Below are 20,005 nucleotides of genomic sequence, written 5' to 3' on the forward strand. Positions count from 1 at the left end.
GCTGTGATTTCCATCCTTTCCACTTTGGCTGATTTTATGGTTCTTGACTTGGATTTCCTACCTTCATCTGCCTCTTTTCATCTCTTACACGGTAGTGATTGCCATTTTTTTTTTTCTGAGAGTTAGCATTAAAAAGAGAAAGCAGTCCCAGCTCTCACTGGTGTGTGAGGCAGCCTAGCACAGGCTGGTCCAACTCCAGCCTTCATGTAAACTAGTGGGTGTTATAGTCCAAGTCAGCTTGGCCTACACCCTGTCCTAGCTCTCACTCATGCCAGTGTGTGCTGTAGATTGGTCCAGCATGGCCCGTGCTGGATGGAAGATCTTCCTCTCTGTCTCTCCTCCTCTCTGTATATCTGGATTTCCAATAAATAAATAAATCTTTAAAAAGTTATGTTCTGTGAAGAGCAATAGCTGCTTTTTTAAAAAGACTTATTTTTATTTTACTGGTAAGTCAGAGTTAGAGAGAAAAAGAGAGAGAGAAAGGACCTTCCATACACCTAGGACTCTGAAAAGCCAAAAGAGCTTCATCCAGGTTTTTCATGTGAGTGGTAGGAGTCCAAATGCATGGGGCATTTTCCTCTACTTTTTCCCAGGCCATTTGCAGGGAGCCAGACTGGAAGTGGCGTAGCCAAGACATGACTGGCACCCATATGGAATGACAGTGTCACAGGTGGTGACTTTATCCACTACACCTTAACACCAGCCCCAATAATTATTTTTTTTTTTAAATTTTGACAACTTAGTGTTTTTTTTTTAAAGATTTATTTATTTTATTACAAAGTCAGATATACACAGAGGAGGAGAGACAGAGAGGAAGATCTTCCATCCGATGATTCACTCCCCAAGTGAGCACAATGGCCGGTGCACGCCGATCCGAAGCCAGGAACCTGGAACCTCTTCTGGGTCTCCCACACGGGTGCAGTGTCCCAATGCATTGGGCCATCCTCGACTGCTTTCCCAGGCCACAAGCAGGGAGCTGGATGGGAAGTGGAGCTGCCAGGATTAGAACCGGAGCCCATATGGGATCCCGGAGCTTTCAAGGCGAGGACTTTAGCCGCTAGGCCATGCCGCCGGGCCCAATAATTACTTTTTATAGCAACTATGATAATTAAGCTATTTAACTGTTAGGACTCTGCCTTCTTGAGAAATAAGTAGAGGTATCAGAAACGTTATACCATCTCCTTGGCCTCTTGACTAATTATTGCTGCGGCTTCTAGAATTAATGAGGTGGGTAATTTTTGGCCCTGAAGGCCTTATGTGAATACCTCTTTGATCTTACCTTAGAGTTTTTTACAATCAATCAAGGTGGATAACCTTCAGTTAAGAGCATCCCAGGGCTGTCTCAGGTACCAGGTCAACAAGTCACCCTCTATTTGATTTCCCATCTAAAATGATGCTCAGTTTGATTATCTCAAGAGAATCACCAGATGGCATTGTATAGTGTGTGCCAGATGCTAACATCCCTCAGAGTAAACTACACTTCTGACAAAATTAATACTGTGACGGTCCAGAACATGAGCTCTGAAGTCAGCTAGATCAAACTAATACTGGCTTTGCCCTTCTTTTGGGCATGCAGTTCAAAACTTTAAATGTTACTTTCCTCATCTGTAAAGTGAGATTATTAATAGCTACTGTGAGGATGGGTGTTTTGAAAAGCATCTAACAGCAACTGGAAAAACGGTAGCTGTTACTGCTGTTTTGTCATTTCCAAAAGAAGATATTCAAGTAAAATTATTTGCAAAGAAATCTACCTCATACAAGTCTGCTCCAGCACTGTTCGGTCCATCAAGAAGGAGCTGTCTTGAGTGAAATATTCAGTGTGATTCTCAACTAGCAGCAATCTTGCTCACTAGGCAATATTTGACAATGTTTGGAGATAATTTGGTTTGTTACAGTGGAGCTGGAGGGAGGGGATGCTGAACATCCTACAATGCACATTACCACCACCACCCACCTCCCACACACATATTTCGTAGTCTGAAATGCCAATTAGGTTGAAGCCTGGAGTAACATTTACGGGAAAATACACAGCTCCTTCAACACCTCTGAAATTGGGTTACTCAAGCCCAATGATTACTCTCTTCCAAAACTCGTAGAGCCATCACAATCTATAGCACAGCCAGAGTAAATGTTGACCCATTTCTAACCTTTAACAAGATAGAACATCAGCATAATTGTTCATGTTTATTCACTATTCATGTATTTTATATTCAGGATCTCATTTAGTACTTACAGAATGAGAAATGTAAGATGAGTACTATTATAATTGCCTTCCATGTCACACTTAAGAAAGTTGGAGGTCAAAGAAGCAAGGTGACATAGAAATAGTTGAGATTCCTTTCTTAAGTTTTGAGAGATTATTTTTGTCTCCAAAGGCAAAGAATAGTAACACAGCGTAGTTGAATTAAGAGTTACAGAGTTCAACAAATCAGAAGACCTAGAAGAGATGGATGGATTTTTAGGCATATACAATCCACAAAAATTGAATCATGAAGCAATTAATAATCTAAATAGACCTATAATATGCACTGAGATTGAATTGGTAATTAAAGCCCTCCCAACCAAGGAAAGCCCTGGACCAGATAGCTTTACAGCTAAATTCTACCAAAAGTTTCAAGAGGAACTTACCCCAATTTTCCATAAGCTTTTCCAAACAATAGAAAAGGAGACAATCTTTCCAAACTCTTTCTATGAAGCCAGTATCACCTTAATACCAGAGCCAGACAGAAACACAATAAGAAAAGAGAACTACAGAACGATATCCTTGATGAACACAGATGCAATGATCCTCAGCAAAATACAAGCCAGCAAGATCCAACAGCACATCAGGCAGATCATTCACCCAGACCAGGTGGGATTCATCCCAGGCATGCAGGGATGGTTCACCACCCGCAAATGAATCAATGTGGTACACCACATGAACAAATTGAAGAGTTACAAATTTCCTGGGCTTGATAAAAATGTAAAGACATATTCTTCAAGCTGCGCTTAAACTTTTATTTTGGGTATCTAGTAACTATATTGATGTCCCACAGTTTTGATGTTTTATATTTTTACTGGGGGGATATGAGCACAGGTACCAAGGAATTTAAATGAGATATCAACTCATTTAAAATAAATATTTGGATATTTATGTGCACACTGTAACACACAGTAGTCTTCATAGTGTGGCCTGTGGACTAACATTCTCTGAGATACTTCCTGGGGAGTCCACAAGGATACAAATAAACAATAACATCAAACTATTATTTGCCTTTTTCTCTATGTGGAAATTTGCACTGATGGGGTAAAAGCAACAGTGAATAAAACCATCAGTCCTTTATAACCAACAGGGCAAAGAAGCTAAACCATTAGTAGTTAATGCAGAGAGTAACAAGATGTAGTTTTCACTTGAAAATAACTTTGGCAAAGGGTAGAGTCTTGGGTCAGAGAATAAAACATGGAGGGTTAGCCTGTTGAACCACAACACCAGCTCCTCCATGAACTTTTAAAATAATCTCTTATGGGCCCAGCATGGTGGCCTAGCAGCTAAAGTCCTCACCTTGAATGTGCTGGGATCCCATATGGGCGCCGGTTCTAATCCTGGCAGCCCCACTTCCCATCCAGCTCCCTGCTTGTGGCCTGGGAAAGCAGTCAAGGACTGCCCAAGGTCTTGGGATCCTGCACCTGTGTGGGAGACCTGGCGGAAGTTCCTGGCTCCTGGCTTCGGACTGGCGTAGCACGGGCCGTTGTGCTCACTTGGGGAATGAATCATCGGACTGAAGATCTTCCTCTGTCTCTTCTCCTCCCTGTACATCTGACTTTGCAATAAAATCTTTAAAATGGAACCAAAATTAACTTATCTTTTAATTGTATTATCCATGAAATTTTTGAAGTACTCTCATGTGGCCTTGGCAATAAACTAAACAGCAGTGAACTATACCCTTTATAAGCATGAATTTTATGGTATGTGAATTCTATAGCAACAAAAAATTCTATTTGGCAGATATATGTCACAATAACTGGAATGCTGCGATACTACACTTCAAAAAATTGCAAATACTGATGAAAGTCACCAAGAATTTTAAAATATCCACATGAATGATTTATTCTCATTTCGGCAATCACTGTTTATAAACTTGTCTGATAAGAAAAACCCCTTGAGAGCTTATTGAAACTGTAGGGTCCCAGACCCTATGGGAGGATTTAGGTTCTCAATTGTAATCAGATGAAGGATGGTGCCTGTCATCCATTCTTTTAACAGTACTTGGGGGGATTCTGCAAGTTTGGGAAACAGCTTCAGAAAATGTGGAGCCACTGAAGGCTTTTTCTCTTTTAATTGAAAATACTTTATTCCTTGAAATAGCTCATTGTTTTGGTAGCAGTTCAGAATAGTTAATTTATCAGAATTTTAATTGACCACACATGTTTGTCAAAGAGCAATTAAGTGTTCTTACACTGTGAGCTGTGTTTAACAATGGGAAATGGTCTGTGTATTTGTAAGTCCATTTGATGTTAAGTCTAATTATGTCTCTGTAGTAAGTTCCCATAGTTAACAGATGTGAATTTGTGTCAACTGCAGATTTGTTACTGCTTTCTTATTGTTTCCCCTTTTTATACTTTTTCCTTTTATCCATGTGTGCATTTCTAGAATTTACATCATTTATGCAATGTTTTTCAGAATGGAAAATTTCTCTTTGTTTGAAAATTGTTTTTAATTCACACAATGAAAAATAGAATTCTTCATATACTCTCCTATTTCCCAGAAATGACTCCTGTTAAAGCTATTATACATAACTTTCAGACACTTTACACACATACAAAAATAGAATCATAATATAACTTCCTTTTGTTCCCTTACTATGACATACAACTTTTCATATCCATGCTTTAAATATCTGCATTATCTACCTCAATGATTGTGTGACATTTCCTTCTATGTCTATACTGTAATTTATAGAAGCCGTAGTCTTTTCAAAAGATGGGTTGCAATCCATCTTGTGACTACTGTGATTTTTGCATTTGTGCTAAATATTAAAACAAACAAAATATAAAATTATGATTGTGCTAGAACATATGCTACATTTCCACGATCTGATATTAGATCTTCTTAAACAAATAATAAGTCACCCAGAAGCTGTGAATATTTTCTGATCAAACTTGACAACAAAAAACCTGCAACTTTTAACTGATACCCATAAAAAATTAAAGCATGTGTTAACAGATTGGACTAAATGGTTGCAACACATGGCAGAGGTCTAATTGTATAAAAGATCGTGATCAGTATTGAGAAAAAAAATCAAATTTCAGTAAGCAAACCGATAAAGGAGATGTGTCAATTCAGAGGAAGTAAAATACCAGTGGCCCATAAACATGAAAAGCTGTTCCACTGCCCTAATTAAATAAAGACAAATTAAAACAACAATGCATTAGTATTTTGGGCTATTTAGTTTCTGAAAATTAAAAATGACCCTGTTGAGGCTGCAGTGTGGGAAAGCGGGTATTCATACACTGTTCCAAGGGTGAAAGCTGGTGAAACCACATTAAAAGGCCAATTTTGTGTTCCCTCCCAATATTGAAAATGTGCACATGCTATGATCTAGTCACTGCATTTCCAGGACTCTCAAGGTAGTCTGAGAGTGTAAAGGCACATGCACCATATTGATTGCATCATGATTGGATAGTAAGATGTAGAAAAAGCGAAATGTTTTCACGAATAGTTTACCTAAGTGATGGTGTGATATTATACAACTTTATTTTAAAATCAAGTAGAACTGCATGAGCTCTTAAGAAAAGATATCGAGGTAGTAGTGTTAGGTAAATATACATATAATTTCAGGAAAATATGTGTTTGGTGATACTGTTTTTGTAATGAAATATTTCTTAAGTGTATTTATTACATAAATGAATATGCAGCTCTGTGTGTGTTTGACATGTATGTATATACACACATACATAAATAACTTGAATACACAAGAATAAAAATGCCTAGAATATACCAAAAGTTACCAGTAATTGCCTCTCGTGAGTAAAACATTCTGTGAATTTGTACAATACATATGTATCATAATAAATCATTGCAAGAACAATTATTGTTTCTGTAAATTTACTTCTGTAAATATATTTTAACATAAAGTATACAGAGTTTATATATATAAACAATGTATATATGTATGTGCATATACAAGAACCAGTGCCCATTTGGGATCCTGGCAGTTGCATGGCAGGGATTTAGTCACTGAGCCATGGCACCAGGTCAAACTTGTCCAGGTTTTTGGAATCCTGCCAACCAAGGAGGCTCCTTAGAAGGAGTCCCTGACTCCTGGCTTCAGCCTAGCTCACATTTGGCTATTGTAGACATTTTGATAGTGAACCAGCACATGGAAGGTTTCTCTCTCTCTCTCTCTCCATCATTCAAATAAATATTTTTAAATATAATTTATTGAAATAGATTTAGAGATGTCATTAAACTGGATATAAATGCTAAAGTAGTTCATTTTGAGGGGGAATATGACTTCAGAACTTACATTGATGCACTAATTATTTAATAGTACAAAATAAGTTAACCCCAAATTTAAATAGCAAGAATAATTTCTCATTTCTACAGTTATCGTGGGTGAGCAAATCAGATTCAGGTATGGCAGGAAAACCTATCTCGGCCCCATCATGTATGTGCCCTCAACTGGAAGAGCCAAAAGCCTGGAGCTGGAATCATCCCATGGCTCTTTCCATGCACACGCTGGATGGCTGACAGCAAACTGGTGACAGGTGTCAGCTTAGGAATCAGTTGAGAGTGCTGGTTGAGCCTCCCCGCAGCGAGCTGCGTCCATGCTGGGCTGCTTCTACTCTGTGTCTGCTCACAGGCACTCAGCACCCACCCCCACCTCAATAGTGTTCATGCAGAGTAGCAGAGATAAACTTAAGCTTAGACTCAGGGGCAGGGAACAAACCAGCCACAGTTCTCCATCACCCCATCCTGGCTGAGGAACAAGAGTGAGGCCCTATCTCACAGGATGGCTGCACTGGAATCAGATGTGCAAGCATCCCACCCCTGGCCCTGCACACAGTTCTAACGAAAGAGAGCATTCACAACTCCAGCAGTTTCCCCAGCACTGACAGGAGCAGCTTCTTCCTGATCAGAGTCATTTTTGTGTACTTGCTTCAGCCAGCTCACCTCTACTTGGGTAACCCACAGATGACTAGAACACAGCCTGTCCATGGGCACACAGCCATACCCTACTTTTTTTTTAATCCTCACCAGATAGACTACATGTTTAGATGTTTATATATCACCTCACCAAAGGGAAGGGGCTTTACGCCGTCTGGTTTGCTGATGTATTTCAACTTCTGTAACAAAGCCCAACACAGGGTATGTGCTTAATTAACATTTGTGTAATGAATCCCTTCCCGAATGCATCTCTTCCTTTGTCCCATCTCACAAACAGTGGCCCCACAAGTTCCCTATTGCTCAAGCCAGAATAATGGTTGGCCTTCACTCTTCCCTATTCTTCATCACTTATGTTCAGTCAGGGACAGGGGCCTGCATATCCACTACCTAGTGTACCGGCAGCCACATGTTCCTTTACCTCCCACTTGTCTTCACTGCAAATCAGCGCACCTCATTTGTCAGCCCTCAGTTGACACACTTCGCCATGCTAAAAATTGAGTGATGCTGGCATGCTACGATCTATTTGCTTCCTTGCAGGAATGACTCAGCGCTATGTGATCTGCCTCCTGCTCACCTTTCCAAGCTCATCTCTAGCACCGGTCTCCCTGTCCCATTCCCCACTCCAGCTCCCCTACACTCTGGCCATGGAGTGCTCCCTGCACGGAATGAAGACCTGCTGTATGACTTGCTGCGTCTAGCGCCTCGGGCTAGCGGCGAGCATTCCTGACAGCAGGGTTTCTTTTTCAGTGCTTTTCATTTTTTAAAATTTTTTAAAACATTTTATTATTGTTATTATCATTTTAGGATATAGTTCCATAGGCTCCTGGCATTTCCCTTATCCCCTCCCCAATTCCCTCTCCCCAACCTAGTTCCTCTATACCATTACTAACATATAGTTCTTCATACACAGTCATATGTCCATCATTGCGGGCATGGACACTGGCAGAGAGTCCAGAATCCTATTGTCAAGATAGAGTGAACAGTTTCCTTGGGAGTCCATCTTTGTCTGGAAGCAGAAATGCATACTACACTGCATCCTCACATCTGGATGTTAGTCTCCATTTCACAGCTACTGTACATCCCCTCAAATGAAGCCACAATACAAAATCAACAATAGAAAGAAAAATAGAAATTTACAATGCGATGAAGTTAAATGACATGTTACCAGATATGACAGACTCCATTACATAGCTACTACACATCCCCTTAAATGAAAAGCCACAAAATAAAATCAATATCAGGGAGAAAAAAAGAAATTAACAACACCATGAAGTCAAATAACATACTACAAAATGCCTAACGTGTAGCTGAAGAAATGAAAATCAAGAACCTTCTTTTTTTTTTAAAGATTTATTTATTTTATTACAAAGTCAGATATACAGAGAGGAGAGACAGAGAGGAAGATCTTCCATCCAATGTTTCACTCCCCAAGTGAGCCTCAACAGGCCGGTGCGCGCCAATCCGAAGCCAGGAACCAGGAACCTCTTCCAGGTCTCCCACACGGGTGCAGGGTCCCAATGCATTGGGCCGTCCTCAACTGCTTTCCCAGGCCACAAGCAGGGAGCTGGATGGGAAGTGGAGCTGCCAGGATCAGAACCGGCGCCCACATGGGATCCCGGGGCTTTCAAGGCGAGGACTTTAGCCGCTAGGCCACGCCGCCGGGCCCAAGAACCTTCTTGAAGAAAATGATGCCACTGCATGATCTACGAGTCATTGAATAATTTAATCAGAAGAAAGTGTTTTGAAGAGATGAAACTAACAGAAAACAACAAAACCCATGCGATATAGTTTCCACTGATTTTTGTTGGTGAAGTGTGTCTCTTCTAGATGATAAATAGACAGGTTTTGTTTTTTAATCCAGTCTACTAATCTATGACGTTTGACTGAGCTTAAGCTATTTACATTCAGGGTTAATATGTATGGTGGTACTTTGCATTATCTTGCAGTGGTGAGGTGAGTGCTTTGCCTCATGTGTATCATTCCTCACACCTGCCAATCCTCTTTCAGCAAGTACTTCCTTTACTCCTGTTACTGACAACTTCAAAATCACATGCTTCCAGTTACTAATTTATGCCGTTGGATTGATGAGTTTAAGCCATTTACATTCAGGGCTAATATGAATAGACGGTATTTTGGTCCTGTCATTTTAGCCCTGTTCATTGTTTGCTTTAGTATTCTGTTGTTATTTTACTGGGATGATCTTCACATTTGCCTTTGGTTTTGGTGGATGCTATTACTTTCTTTTTTATGATTATATTTATATTTATCAGGTTATAGTATTCAAGCGAGATTTTCCAGAACTTCATGCATTTTAGGATAATCAAAACTGATTTATACAAAGCCCATCTGTCTGTTGCCTACAGGAGACATATCACACCAACAAAGATCAATAGAAACTATGTCTCATGGATTTTGATGGTTTTGTTTTTGTTTTCATTTCTTCAAAGCGGTTTTTATTCTCATTAATTTCTTCACTGACTCATAAGTCATACCATGCCTTCAAGAAGGTTCTTGATATTCTTCTTCGTTGTTTCAGTTACGTATTAGTCACTCAATAGCATTGATTTAATTTCATTGTACTGGAAATTTCTGTTTTTCTTCCTGTTGTTGATTTTCTATTGTGGCTTTTCATTTAAGGGGATGTATAGTAACTGTGTAATGGAGAGTAACATATCCAGATGTGAGGATACAAGGCAGTATGCATCTCTACTTCCAGACAAAGACGGACTCCCAATGAAACTGTTTACTATATCTTGACAATAGGATGCTGGACTCTCTGCCATTGTCCATGCCCGCAATGATGGATTTATGGCTGTTTATGAGGAACTATACTACTGCATTCAAACAGGGGAAATCAGTGGGGGGGATTTTGGGGGAGGGGGAAGGGAAATCCTCAAACCTATGGAACTGTATTATAAAATAATAATAAAAAAATCACATGCTTCAATAAGCCTTTTCTGAAACCGCTATCTCTCCATCCATTCAATAGGTTTGTTCTTTCTCAGTGCATACATGGTGCCCTATATTTCCTCTCACAGCACTTCATACAATACTGCATCGGTTGTATTCCCGGTCGCCCCACTGGAATGTAAACTCTACGACATACATGAGTCCATTCTTGTTTTAATTGACCACTAACACTGAACTTGTTAGGTGCTAAGCCCTTCTATAAGCTCTTTATAAGAATCAATTCATTTAAGTCTCATAACAACCCTGCAAGGTGCTAATTAATACTACTTTACATATATGATGAAACTAAGGCAGAATGAGCTTAACTAACCTGCTTAGGATCACATAGCTAGTAAACGGCACAACCAAGATTTGAACCCCTAAATCGATGCTCTGAACAATATAATGTTGCTCCCCAGTGGATCCTTATTCCCTCTAGTATGGAAGGTACAGCCCTGAAAATACTTAAATAGGGCCGGCATTATGTATAGTGGATAAAACCACTGCCTGTGTGGGTGCTTGTTGGAGCCTCAGCTACTCCACTTCCAATTCAGCTGTTGCTTATGTACCTGGGAAAGCAGCAGAGCTCGGCTCAAGTCCTTGGGCTCCTGGGAGAAGAAGCTCTGGGTTTCTTGCTTTGGACCACCCCAGCTCTGCTCTTTGGGAGTAACCAGTGGATGCAAGATTGTGCGTATGTGGTTATGTGCATGTGTGTGTGTGTGTGTGTGCGTGATTTCCTCTCTGTAAACTTTGTCTTTCAAAGAGACAGATCAGGCCCAGCACAACGGCTCAATTGGCTAATTGTCCACCTCCAAGCAAACCGGGATCCTGTATGGGTGCATGTTCGTGTCCCATTTGCTCCACTTCCCACCCAGCTTCCTGTTTATGACTTGGGAAAGCAATAGAGGATGACCCAAAGTCAGAATGGAGACTGGGAAAAGGCTCCTGGCTTCTGGCTTCAGATTGGCTCAGCTCTGGCCAGTGTAGCCATTTGAGCAGTAAAGCAGTGAACAAAGGATCTTTCTTCTGTGTCTGCTGCTCTCTGTAAATCTTTCTTTCCAATAAAAAATAAATTTAAAAGAAATAAATTTTAGGGGCCCAGCGCAAAAGCCTAGTGGCTAAAGTTCTCACCTTGCACTTGCCGGGATCCCATATAGGCGCTGGTTCATGTACTGGCCACCCCGTCTCCCTTTCAGCTCCCAGTTTGTGGCCTGGGAAAACAGTAGGACGGCCCAAAGCCCTGGGACCCTGCACCCACATGGGAGATCTGGAAGAACCTCCTGGCTTCAGATCGGCTTAGCTCCAGCTGTTGCGGCCACTTGAGGAGTGAATCAATGGACAGAAGATCTTCTCTGTCTCTCCTCTTCTCTGTAAATCTGACTTCCCAATAAAAATAAAAATAAATCTTTTTAAAAAGGGAAGAAATCTTTAAAAAAGGAAAGCACTTCAATAAATACTGTGGAAATAATACACTTCATTGTGGAAACACTGGAGAGAAAAGAGAATAAAACAAAGATTAAGCTGAAGGTGGGGAAAAATAGGTCAATCTGTGTGAAGATTCCAGGAAAAGTGACAAATAGTTAAAAGCAAGATGGGGAGAAGTTCGGGAGGTGAGCTAACAAATAGTTCTGCAGTCAGCAGGTGAAAATTTAGAACAGACCATTGGACTTGGCCAGGAGCACGCCACTGGGGCGCACACAGCACTTACAGCAGAGTGCAGGAAGAGAGAAACCAGACTGCAAGGACTTGAAGAACGAGTGAGGAGTAGAGAAACTGGAATGGGAGCTTCCTGTCCCTTTGGGGTCATGTAAGGCAGACTGGGGGCATAGTCATCCAGGGAAGTAAGGTCTTCGTCAAGATGTGGTGATTGGGGCCTTCTTAAAGTCCGAAGCAGACAAATGTTTGGACAGTGTGAAGCCAAATTGGCTTCCACCAAAGTGTTTGCTGTTGTGAGCTGGACCTTAGTGTGGTCAGCCACATAAAACAGAAACACGGTCCAGCTGCAGACATCGGCGTGAAGCGAATGGCAGGCAGGGAAGCATTACTAGATAGCGATTCCTTCCTAAGAGATGTCTGATAACCCAAGGCATGACTAGGGAAACCTGGACACAGGAGTAAGAGGTAGTAAAGGGAATTGATTTAGGAGCTACTTGTGAAAGAGAAACAGATAAAGAGCAGAGCCCTGAGGAGGAAAGAGGAAGGTATTTTCAGAAGCTTGCAAGTTCAAAAAGCAAGAGAAAACTGGAAAAACGGCAAGTTTGCCCAAGCTATACAGCTGCTGCAGGGTTGGGAGCTGGGGACTGGAATCCACTAACTGGCCAGAGGGCTGGCAATAAAAACAAGCTTGAGATTTGGCCAGAAGATTTGACTGAGGGAGACCAGCAGTCAGCATTGGCCCCAGAAAGAGGCATTGCATAAGCAAGCGTGAGTAGAACAAAAGAGAAGCTGCCAGGACTGGTGGTGGTCGGATCGAGGTGGCAGTGGGGTGGGGGGCAGTGTTCGTTCAAGCACTCTGGCTGAGACCATCTAGTGGGGCTGAAGTCCAAAAGGTCCCTGATCCATAGGAACAGTAAGTGCTGCCTGCAATCTCGCCAGGGTGTAGAATGACAGGCTGGGGCAACAAGGTAAGCTCAGGGCAGCAGGCTTTGATTATAAGGTCTTCCTGCTCTCCAGGGGTTTACATTGCAGCAGAAAGACAAATCCAAGGCACAAATAACTTACAACACAAAGGAGCTGATGTTTTGCAGCAGAAAAAGATGTGGAAGAGGATCCTGAGGTGTTAAGTGTTGATGTGTGCCAAAGAAATGGGGCAAAGGTGTCTACACACAATAGAGCAGGATACAGTTTACGCTCTTTCAGGAAGTGAATAAGGGAGGCTGCGTGCTGAAACCTGAATTTGGTTTAATTTACATAAGCCTGTGTGTCTACTTAATGATTATTTTTATATGCAGAGTGACAGAAGAGAGGGAAGTCCAAGCTCAAGAACTTCCATTCCCTGGTCCACGCCTCGGATGGCCTCATAGTCTGGGGCTGGTGCAGGGCAAAGCTAGGAGCTGGAAGCCACATGATAGGAAGTTTTCCTGGGTTTTCCATGTCACTGTCTGGATCTAAGGAGTTAAGAACCATTTTCTGCTGCTCTCCCAGGAGTGTTATCGGGGACTTTGATGGGAAGTAGAGCAGTGGGGACTCAATATAGGATGTATAGCAGATGGTGGCCTAGCTCACTGTACTACAACATTGGTCTCATGTTGTCACTTTTATTATTTATAATGAGACCCAGATAGTTTTCAGCTTCTATGTTTAAATTATTTCAATTCCATTTGAATCATACACACACACAAACAACTAAACGAGTTAAAAGTTACTCATGTGCACAGGGAGAATATATTTTACTCAGTGTCTATCATGTTGAACCTACACATGTCAAACACTTGGGAATTGTGTCACTAAAATTAGCTGTGCTTCCCTAGTGCTGGTAAGTAATTTTGAAAATTGGTTTCAGTGGCATTCATGTTGGAGGGCCTTTTTTCAATGTGCTGTAATTTCTAACTTAAGATCTGTTCTGATAATAAAAATAATGCACACTCACTGCAGAAATGTTGCAAGGAAACTGTAAAAGAGACTTTTTTTGTGTAATCTTAAAATATGTCTTGTGACCTAGGGCATGCCATGGCTCAGCAGTTCTTGTGTGATGTGTGTGTGTATGTGTGTCAGTTTAAAAAAAGTCATGAAGGAGCCAGAGTTAGAAACGTGGCATAGCAGGTAAATCTTCCCCTGCAGTACCAGCATCCCATATGGGCACCTGTTTGTGTCTCAACTGCTCCACTTCTGATCCAATTACCTACCAGTATCCTAACAAAAGTAGTGGAGGATAACTCAAATGTTTGGACCCCATGACCCATGTGGGAGACCAGGAAGAAGCCCCTGGCTCCTAGCTTCAGTTTGGCCCAGCTTTGACCATTGCGGCCACTTGGAGAGTGAAGCAGCATTTGGAAGAGCTCTATGTCACCCCTCCTCTCTTTGTGTCAGTCTGAGTTTCAAATAAATAATCTCAAAGAATTAAAACATCATGGAGGGACAGGCATTGATGCATTGGTTAAGTTGCTACTCGGAATGCCTGCATTCAAGTCTCAGCTCCACTTCTAACATTATTTTTAAAGAGTTACATATTTATTCTAAAGGTAGAACAAAGAGAGAGGGGGAGAGACAGACAGAGAAAGCCATTGCTCATCTGAGGGTTCACTCGGCAAGTGCCCAGAGTGGCCCAGGAGGAAGCCAGGAGCCATTCATGTCTCCCACTTGGCTGGCATGGGCACAGGGACTCGAGCCACCTTGTGTTGCTTCTCAGGTGCATCAGCAGGGAGTTGGCCTGGAAGCGTGGGAAAGCAGCACTCTGACATGAGCTGCTGTTGCCTCACATGTGGCCAGATGTGCTGTGCCATGACAGCCCTTGGTTTTTCCACAGTATTAACATTTTCCACAAACTTTTCAAAAATATCTCATGTTTATGAATATTCATGTGAATGTATTCACAAAAATACAAATTTTAGTAAGAAATCTTGTAATTCTTCAACCAAAGGATTGTTTAAGGAATCAGCCAGTCCATCATACTCAGTTGATGGGTTAGAAGTGGTGTATCATTACATGGGATGATTTTAACAAAGACCCCGTTCAAGACAAAGGTTTTTTCTAGGCAATGATCCCCTCCTGGTATAACGTGAGGCATAATTCTCAAATGGCTTTCATGATTTGCACTGCTTGATGCTACAACCCTACATAACCCAACTCCTTTTCTGAGTGTGGGCAGGATCTATTTCTTGCCTCTGGTCAATACAGTATGGTAATGGGTAGCATGCTCAAGATCATGTGGGCATGATCTAAAACTCTGCTCAGCTGTGAGGCATTTTTGGGCTGATGCGGGAGGAAACAGCCGTGTTGTGAACAGTCAATACAGAAGGCTACAAGACAGGGAACTTTGATGTTTGTGTCAATTCTTTGTCCAGATCCACTTACTGTCATATGATCCGTTTTGAAAATGTATTTCTATGAAAAAGTCATAGAATGTACTGATGTAAAATACGTATAGGACGTACGTATGAGGGCACTTAACATTTTTCATGGAGAAATAGAATTAAAAGATAAGCTTGTTTTACTTCCAAATTTTTCAAATTCATGCATATTTTTTCACAACACATATTTTCAATGAGCTTTTTGAACTACCCATGCATATATAATACATAGAATACATATTTGAGCATATATAATGTGAACCTAAAATATATGTGTATGCATCTGTGATGTTTCTCTCAGTTAAATTGAAAACTCATCAAAGCCCAGCATTCCTCGTATGCTGCCAGGACTATACACCTTCGTGTCTTAAAATTGTGTCACATAAAGTAAATGAGGCAGCCCTGAGAGCATCTCCCATTGTTACCCTAACCGATGAGACTGAGCAGGCAAAACAGTGGTGGAGTTATCACCGACAGCAAGGCTCCAGAGAGCTCACAGAAACTGGAGAAGTCTGCACATCTAGCATACTAGTTTACGTCACTCTTTAAAGTTTAGTTTAGTTTTTTTTTTTTTTTCGAAGTAGATAGATGTGGAATGAAAAGCCAGCAGACATCGCACAAATACTGATCAAGAAAAGGTATAACAATCTAAAGGAATGCAAGTCAATCTGGCCAGGAGAGAAGTTTAGTGCTTCTGATGTGTGTGTGTGTGTGTGTGTGTGTGTGTGTGTGTGTTTTAGGGATCTGCAGGGTTGACTGCAGTTAGGAACGCATTTTCTGTGCAGACTGTTTATTCGTCGGCTTCTGCACTTCTACACAGTTGTTGCTCAAATTCACCCTTCCTTTTGAATCATCCTGTTTGAAGAGCTGGAGAAAATCTATGCAAAGCACCCAAAATAATAATCCCGATGGCTCCCGATCCTTTAAAGGAGAATCCTACGGAGGGTCCTTAGCATTTCTCTCTTACCCCCTGTTTGGGTTCAAACTTCAACTCCCAGGGTTCGCCCAAGTCCCTCCTCTTGCCCTGTCATCTAATGCATATGCAAATATCACATAATTGGCAACCAATGGCGTGGGTTCTGGTCACATGGTGTACATGGTAGGTGAGAAGAGAGAAGTTGTGTGTTGGTGAACAGAGAGGGCTCTCAGTCTGGGGCGAGAGCTTAAGTGATCTCACACGGATGCTTAGGCAGTAGTGCTGGCAGTGGCGGCGCAGCGGCGGTGGCGGTGGCGGTGGCTGCAGAGGTGGCAGGAGAGAGGCGAGGAAAGGAAGGAGCAGGGCCTCCGAGGGCTGTGCACGCTCACACTTTCAAGTTCCCTAGGAGGGAGTGGAGGTGGGGCTGCAGAAAGAGGAGGCCAGGAGAAGTCCTGTCTGTCCTGTCCGTTCTGCCCCCTCTTCCTCTTGCTCCCTGCTCTCTGGCTGTGCCAGAGTTGAGGATTCGGGTAGCCATACCTGGCAGTGAAGGCAAGAGAGCCAGGGGTGCAGGGGAAGATGCCCATCCTGCTGTTCCTGATAGACACATCTGCCTCTATGAACCAGCGCACTGACCTAGGCACCTCCTATTTGGACATTGCCAAAGGCGCTGTGGAGTTATTCCTGAAGGTAAACGGAGGGGAGAGGGAGAAATGGGGAGAGAGCCAGAGGGACTGCGGGATGGATTTTAGGCGATTCTGTAACGTTTGTTATCGCCTCCTTCCTTTCCTACACCATTCTTCTGTCATCCCTCGCCCCGCAGCTGCGCGCCCGCGATCCAGCCAGCCGCGGCGACAGGTACATGCTTGTCACCTACGACGAACCCCCGTACTGCATCAAGGTAAGGGGTTCATCAAGGGGGTGCTGGCCGATGGCAAGCGGGAGGAGTAGACAGAGGCTGCTTGTCCCCCCTCCCCCCCCCCCCCGCTTCCACCCGTGTCGGTCCTGCGTCGCCTGGCGCGAGGAAAGGGGGCTGCTGCGCAGAGGGCGGGCGGAGCGGTGTCGTCCGCGGCTTCCGAGTGGCGGCAGCCCCGGGGTCTGGGAGGGCGTCCGGGGGTAGGGACAGCCTTGGGGAGAAAGCACGGAGAGTGAGCTCGTGGCGCGGCGACCGCTGCCGCCTCTGAAGATGGCGGACATTTTGCTTTTGTATGAACCATGGGGAGAGAGACTGAGGGCGCTGCTGAGATGGAAAGGAGGGAGGGGAGGGGAAGGAGGGTCCGAGACCCGGAGGGAGGTCGCCAGGTTGGCCCGCCCCTTCGGGGCGCCCCACGCGCGGCCGCGGCCCCGGAGGCGGGAGGAGCGGGCCTGGCGGGCGACTCCGCCCCGGAGCGTTCGCGGCCGGCCGCGCGGGCTTTCCTAGTGCCGGGCTCCTCCTCGGGCCCGCCCCATCGCCCTGGCCTCGGCGGGCTCCCTGCCCTTCTCCTCCTCCTCCTCCTCTCGGCGAGCTCCCGCTGCCCTGCCCTTCCTGCTGCGAGCGTGGCAGGCCCGCCGCGTGCCCTCTCACTCCGCGCTCCTGCTCTTGTCCTGGGGGGCCGCCAGCCCACACCCGCCCAATCGGAAATCTGTCCGCCGAGCCAGCAGCCCGCCCCTCAGCCGCCTGGACGCTCTTGGCGTTTTGGCGCGCACCGTGGGACTTGGTTAGGTTCTACCCGGTGCTCAGTTACTGGAGCTACTGTTAGGAGCTCATTTGCGATCCCAGGGGAGTGGGGAGGAGGAGGGAGGCGTGGGTGGTCAGGGATGCCAGACCGAATCCTCTAGAGAGGTGTAGAGCTTTTTAGACACCTGGCCTACCTATTAACATCAGAAATTAGAGTTTGTACAGTGTCGTGATACACGCAAACAGCAGAATGTTGCAGCTGTGACTGCAGTTGTAACAATTGGGGTAAACGGGAATGAGGGACGCGGAGGAGAAAAGCAAGGGAAAGAAGGGAAGCCTTGTACCTACAAAACTGTACATTGGAAAATAACAATACTAAGAAAAGTGAGAATAAATTGAAGAAATTAGCTTTGCGTCGCCTACATAGGGGCTTGTCTAGGCACACACACAATAAGAAGGAAGGTGCAGAGTGGACTCTGAGCAGAAAAGTAGGAGGGACTTAGCTTCAGTGAGGAAGTTAATTTATGCTCCTCTAGTGAGGAGATAATGAACTGCTCTGCCTGCTCTGGCTAGATAAAATAGAACTCGAACTGTACAGTGAACGTGCACGAGAGTCTTGTTTGCACATTGAAAAATTCTAGAAGCTTTTATCATAAGCCTCCATGTCTTTTGCCAGTCTCTCTCCCCCGCCCCCCACCGCGAGCGCTTCAGAATTATCTTAGACGCAGTATGGCCATGTCCTAAGCCATTTCAGTATAGTATGGCTTTTTTTATAAAGGGGTAATTAACGCATCGGATTCTGAAGGTCACAGCAAATGCATGGTTATTACAATTCTCATCAACTCCCAAGTCAATGTGCTGTTAATACAAAGAGGGCAGCTTCACTTTAGTCCATAGATACAATTCTCACTGGAACCTACTAAACAGTTGCCCAGTCACGCTGTTACTTTACAATTAAGAAAACCAAACTTGATTCTTGAAATTCCAAGCCTCTATTTATGGTTTCATAAATATGTTCTCCTTAAAACTAGCCTGATTTAAAAAAAATTATTTGATAGTGAGGCTTAGAGAGGGAATTGGAAAGAGATTTTCCAGCCTGTAAATTGCTCCTCAGGTAATGACAAAGGCTGGGCAGATTAAAGCCAGTCGCCAGGGCTTTGTCTATGTCTCCCGTAGGTGAGGAGACAAGCACTTGAGCCATGTTTTGCTGCTTCCCCGTGTACATTATCAAGGAGCTTGGTTGGCTGTGGAAGAGTTGAGACTGGAATTGGTGTCTATATATTGGTGCCCATATGGGCTGCTGGTACCACAGCTGGTGACTTAATCTGCAGTGCCACAACACAGAGCACAGGAAAATTTAACAGCCATCACAACGCCATCCTTTTTCGTTAGCCCTTAATCACAGTACACATTTTACTTTATGTTCTTCTTTTCCTACCAATTTTATTCCTTGAGTGAGCGATCCCAAGTTACCACGTGGTCTTCACACATAAAATTTTTACTGGCTTTGTGACATGTTATGGGAGAGGCTCCAGCTAGCTCTATGGAACATAGGGAGGAGGTTGGATGTTGTTTTCAGTGGAAGTTTCACTTGTTACACTGTTTAGCTTATCTTATTATTTACTATTTTTTTCTAAAGCAGAAAAAGAATTGAGTTTATTTTTTCTCTGGGTAAATCAAGTATGGGAAGATACTGTGTGTGATATAACCATATTATTGGCTAGCTTCTTAGTCTTTATTCAGGTTTTTTTTTATTTTATAATTAGATGATGAAAATACTTTCTAGGTAAAGGTTGCCAGTCTTTTTTTTTTTTTAAGATGTATTTGTTTTTATTGGGAAGGTAGGTATACACAGAGGAGGAGAAACAGAAAAGATCTTTCGTCCAATGATTCATTCCCCAAGTGGCCACAATGGCTGGAGCTGAGCTGGTCTGAAGCCAGGAGCCAGGAGTTTCTTCTGGGTCTCCCGTGCAGGTGCATGGCCCATCCTCGACTGCTTTCCCAGTCTATAAACAGGGAGCTGGATGGGAAACGGGGCAGCTGGGATATGAACCAGCACCCTTATGGAATTCTGACACATGCTAGGCTGCCACACCCGGCTCAGGGTTGCCAGTCTTAACAATATTCTTGTCATTTTGTTCTCTGCACCTGACTCAATAACGATATACCATATTTTATTAGCATTTTATTTTGCTGAGTCTCTTCCTAGGATTTCGTTTCATCCACATCACACCCGTTCTCTTGGCATTTGGGTCTTTTGCTTTGAGGATTTGGTCGGATTAGTAGCTGTGCAATTTTAGAACTTCCGGTACTTTTGCCCTAAAAATGAA

The 20,005-nt window shown here is 43.3% G+C and overlaps 1 protein-coding gene across 3 annotated transcripts in view; it reads left to right on the forward strand.

Annotated features, from left to right (window-relative positions):
• Window positions 1–16,222: 16,222 nt before the first annotated feature.
• The window catches only part of LOC101524246 (integrator complex subunit 6-like), a 58,292-nt gene continuing 54,509 nt past the window's right edge, over window positions 16,223–20,005 (forward strand). For all 3 annotated transcript variants that reach the window (XM_058658420.1, XM_036497813.2, XM_004587733.4), the window contains exons 1-2: window positions 16,223–16,708; window positions 16,842–16,919. In XM_058658420.1, the coding sequence (XP_058514403.1) occupies window positions 16,598–16,708; window positions 16,842–16,919 (189 nt within the window). In that variant the 5' untranslated portion in view covers window positions 16,223–16,597. The remainder of the gene's footprint in view (window positions 16,709–16,841; window positions 16,920–20,005) is intronic.

The sequence above is a fragment of the Ochotona princeps genome, chromosome X (genome assembly GCF_030435755.1).
Source record: "Ochotona princeps isolate mOchPri1 chromosome X, mOchPri1.hap1, whole genome shotgun sequence".
NCBI lineage: Eukaryota > Metazoa > Chordata > Mammalia > Lagomorpha > Ochotonidae > Ochotona > Ochotona princeps.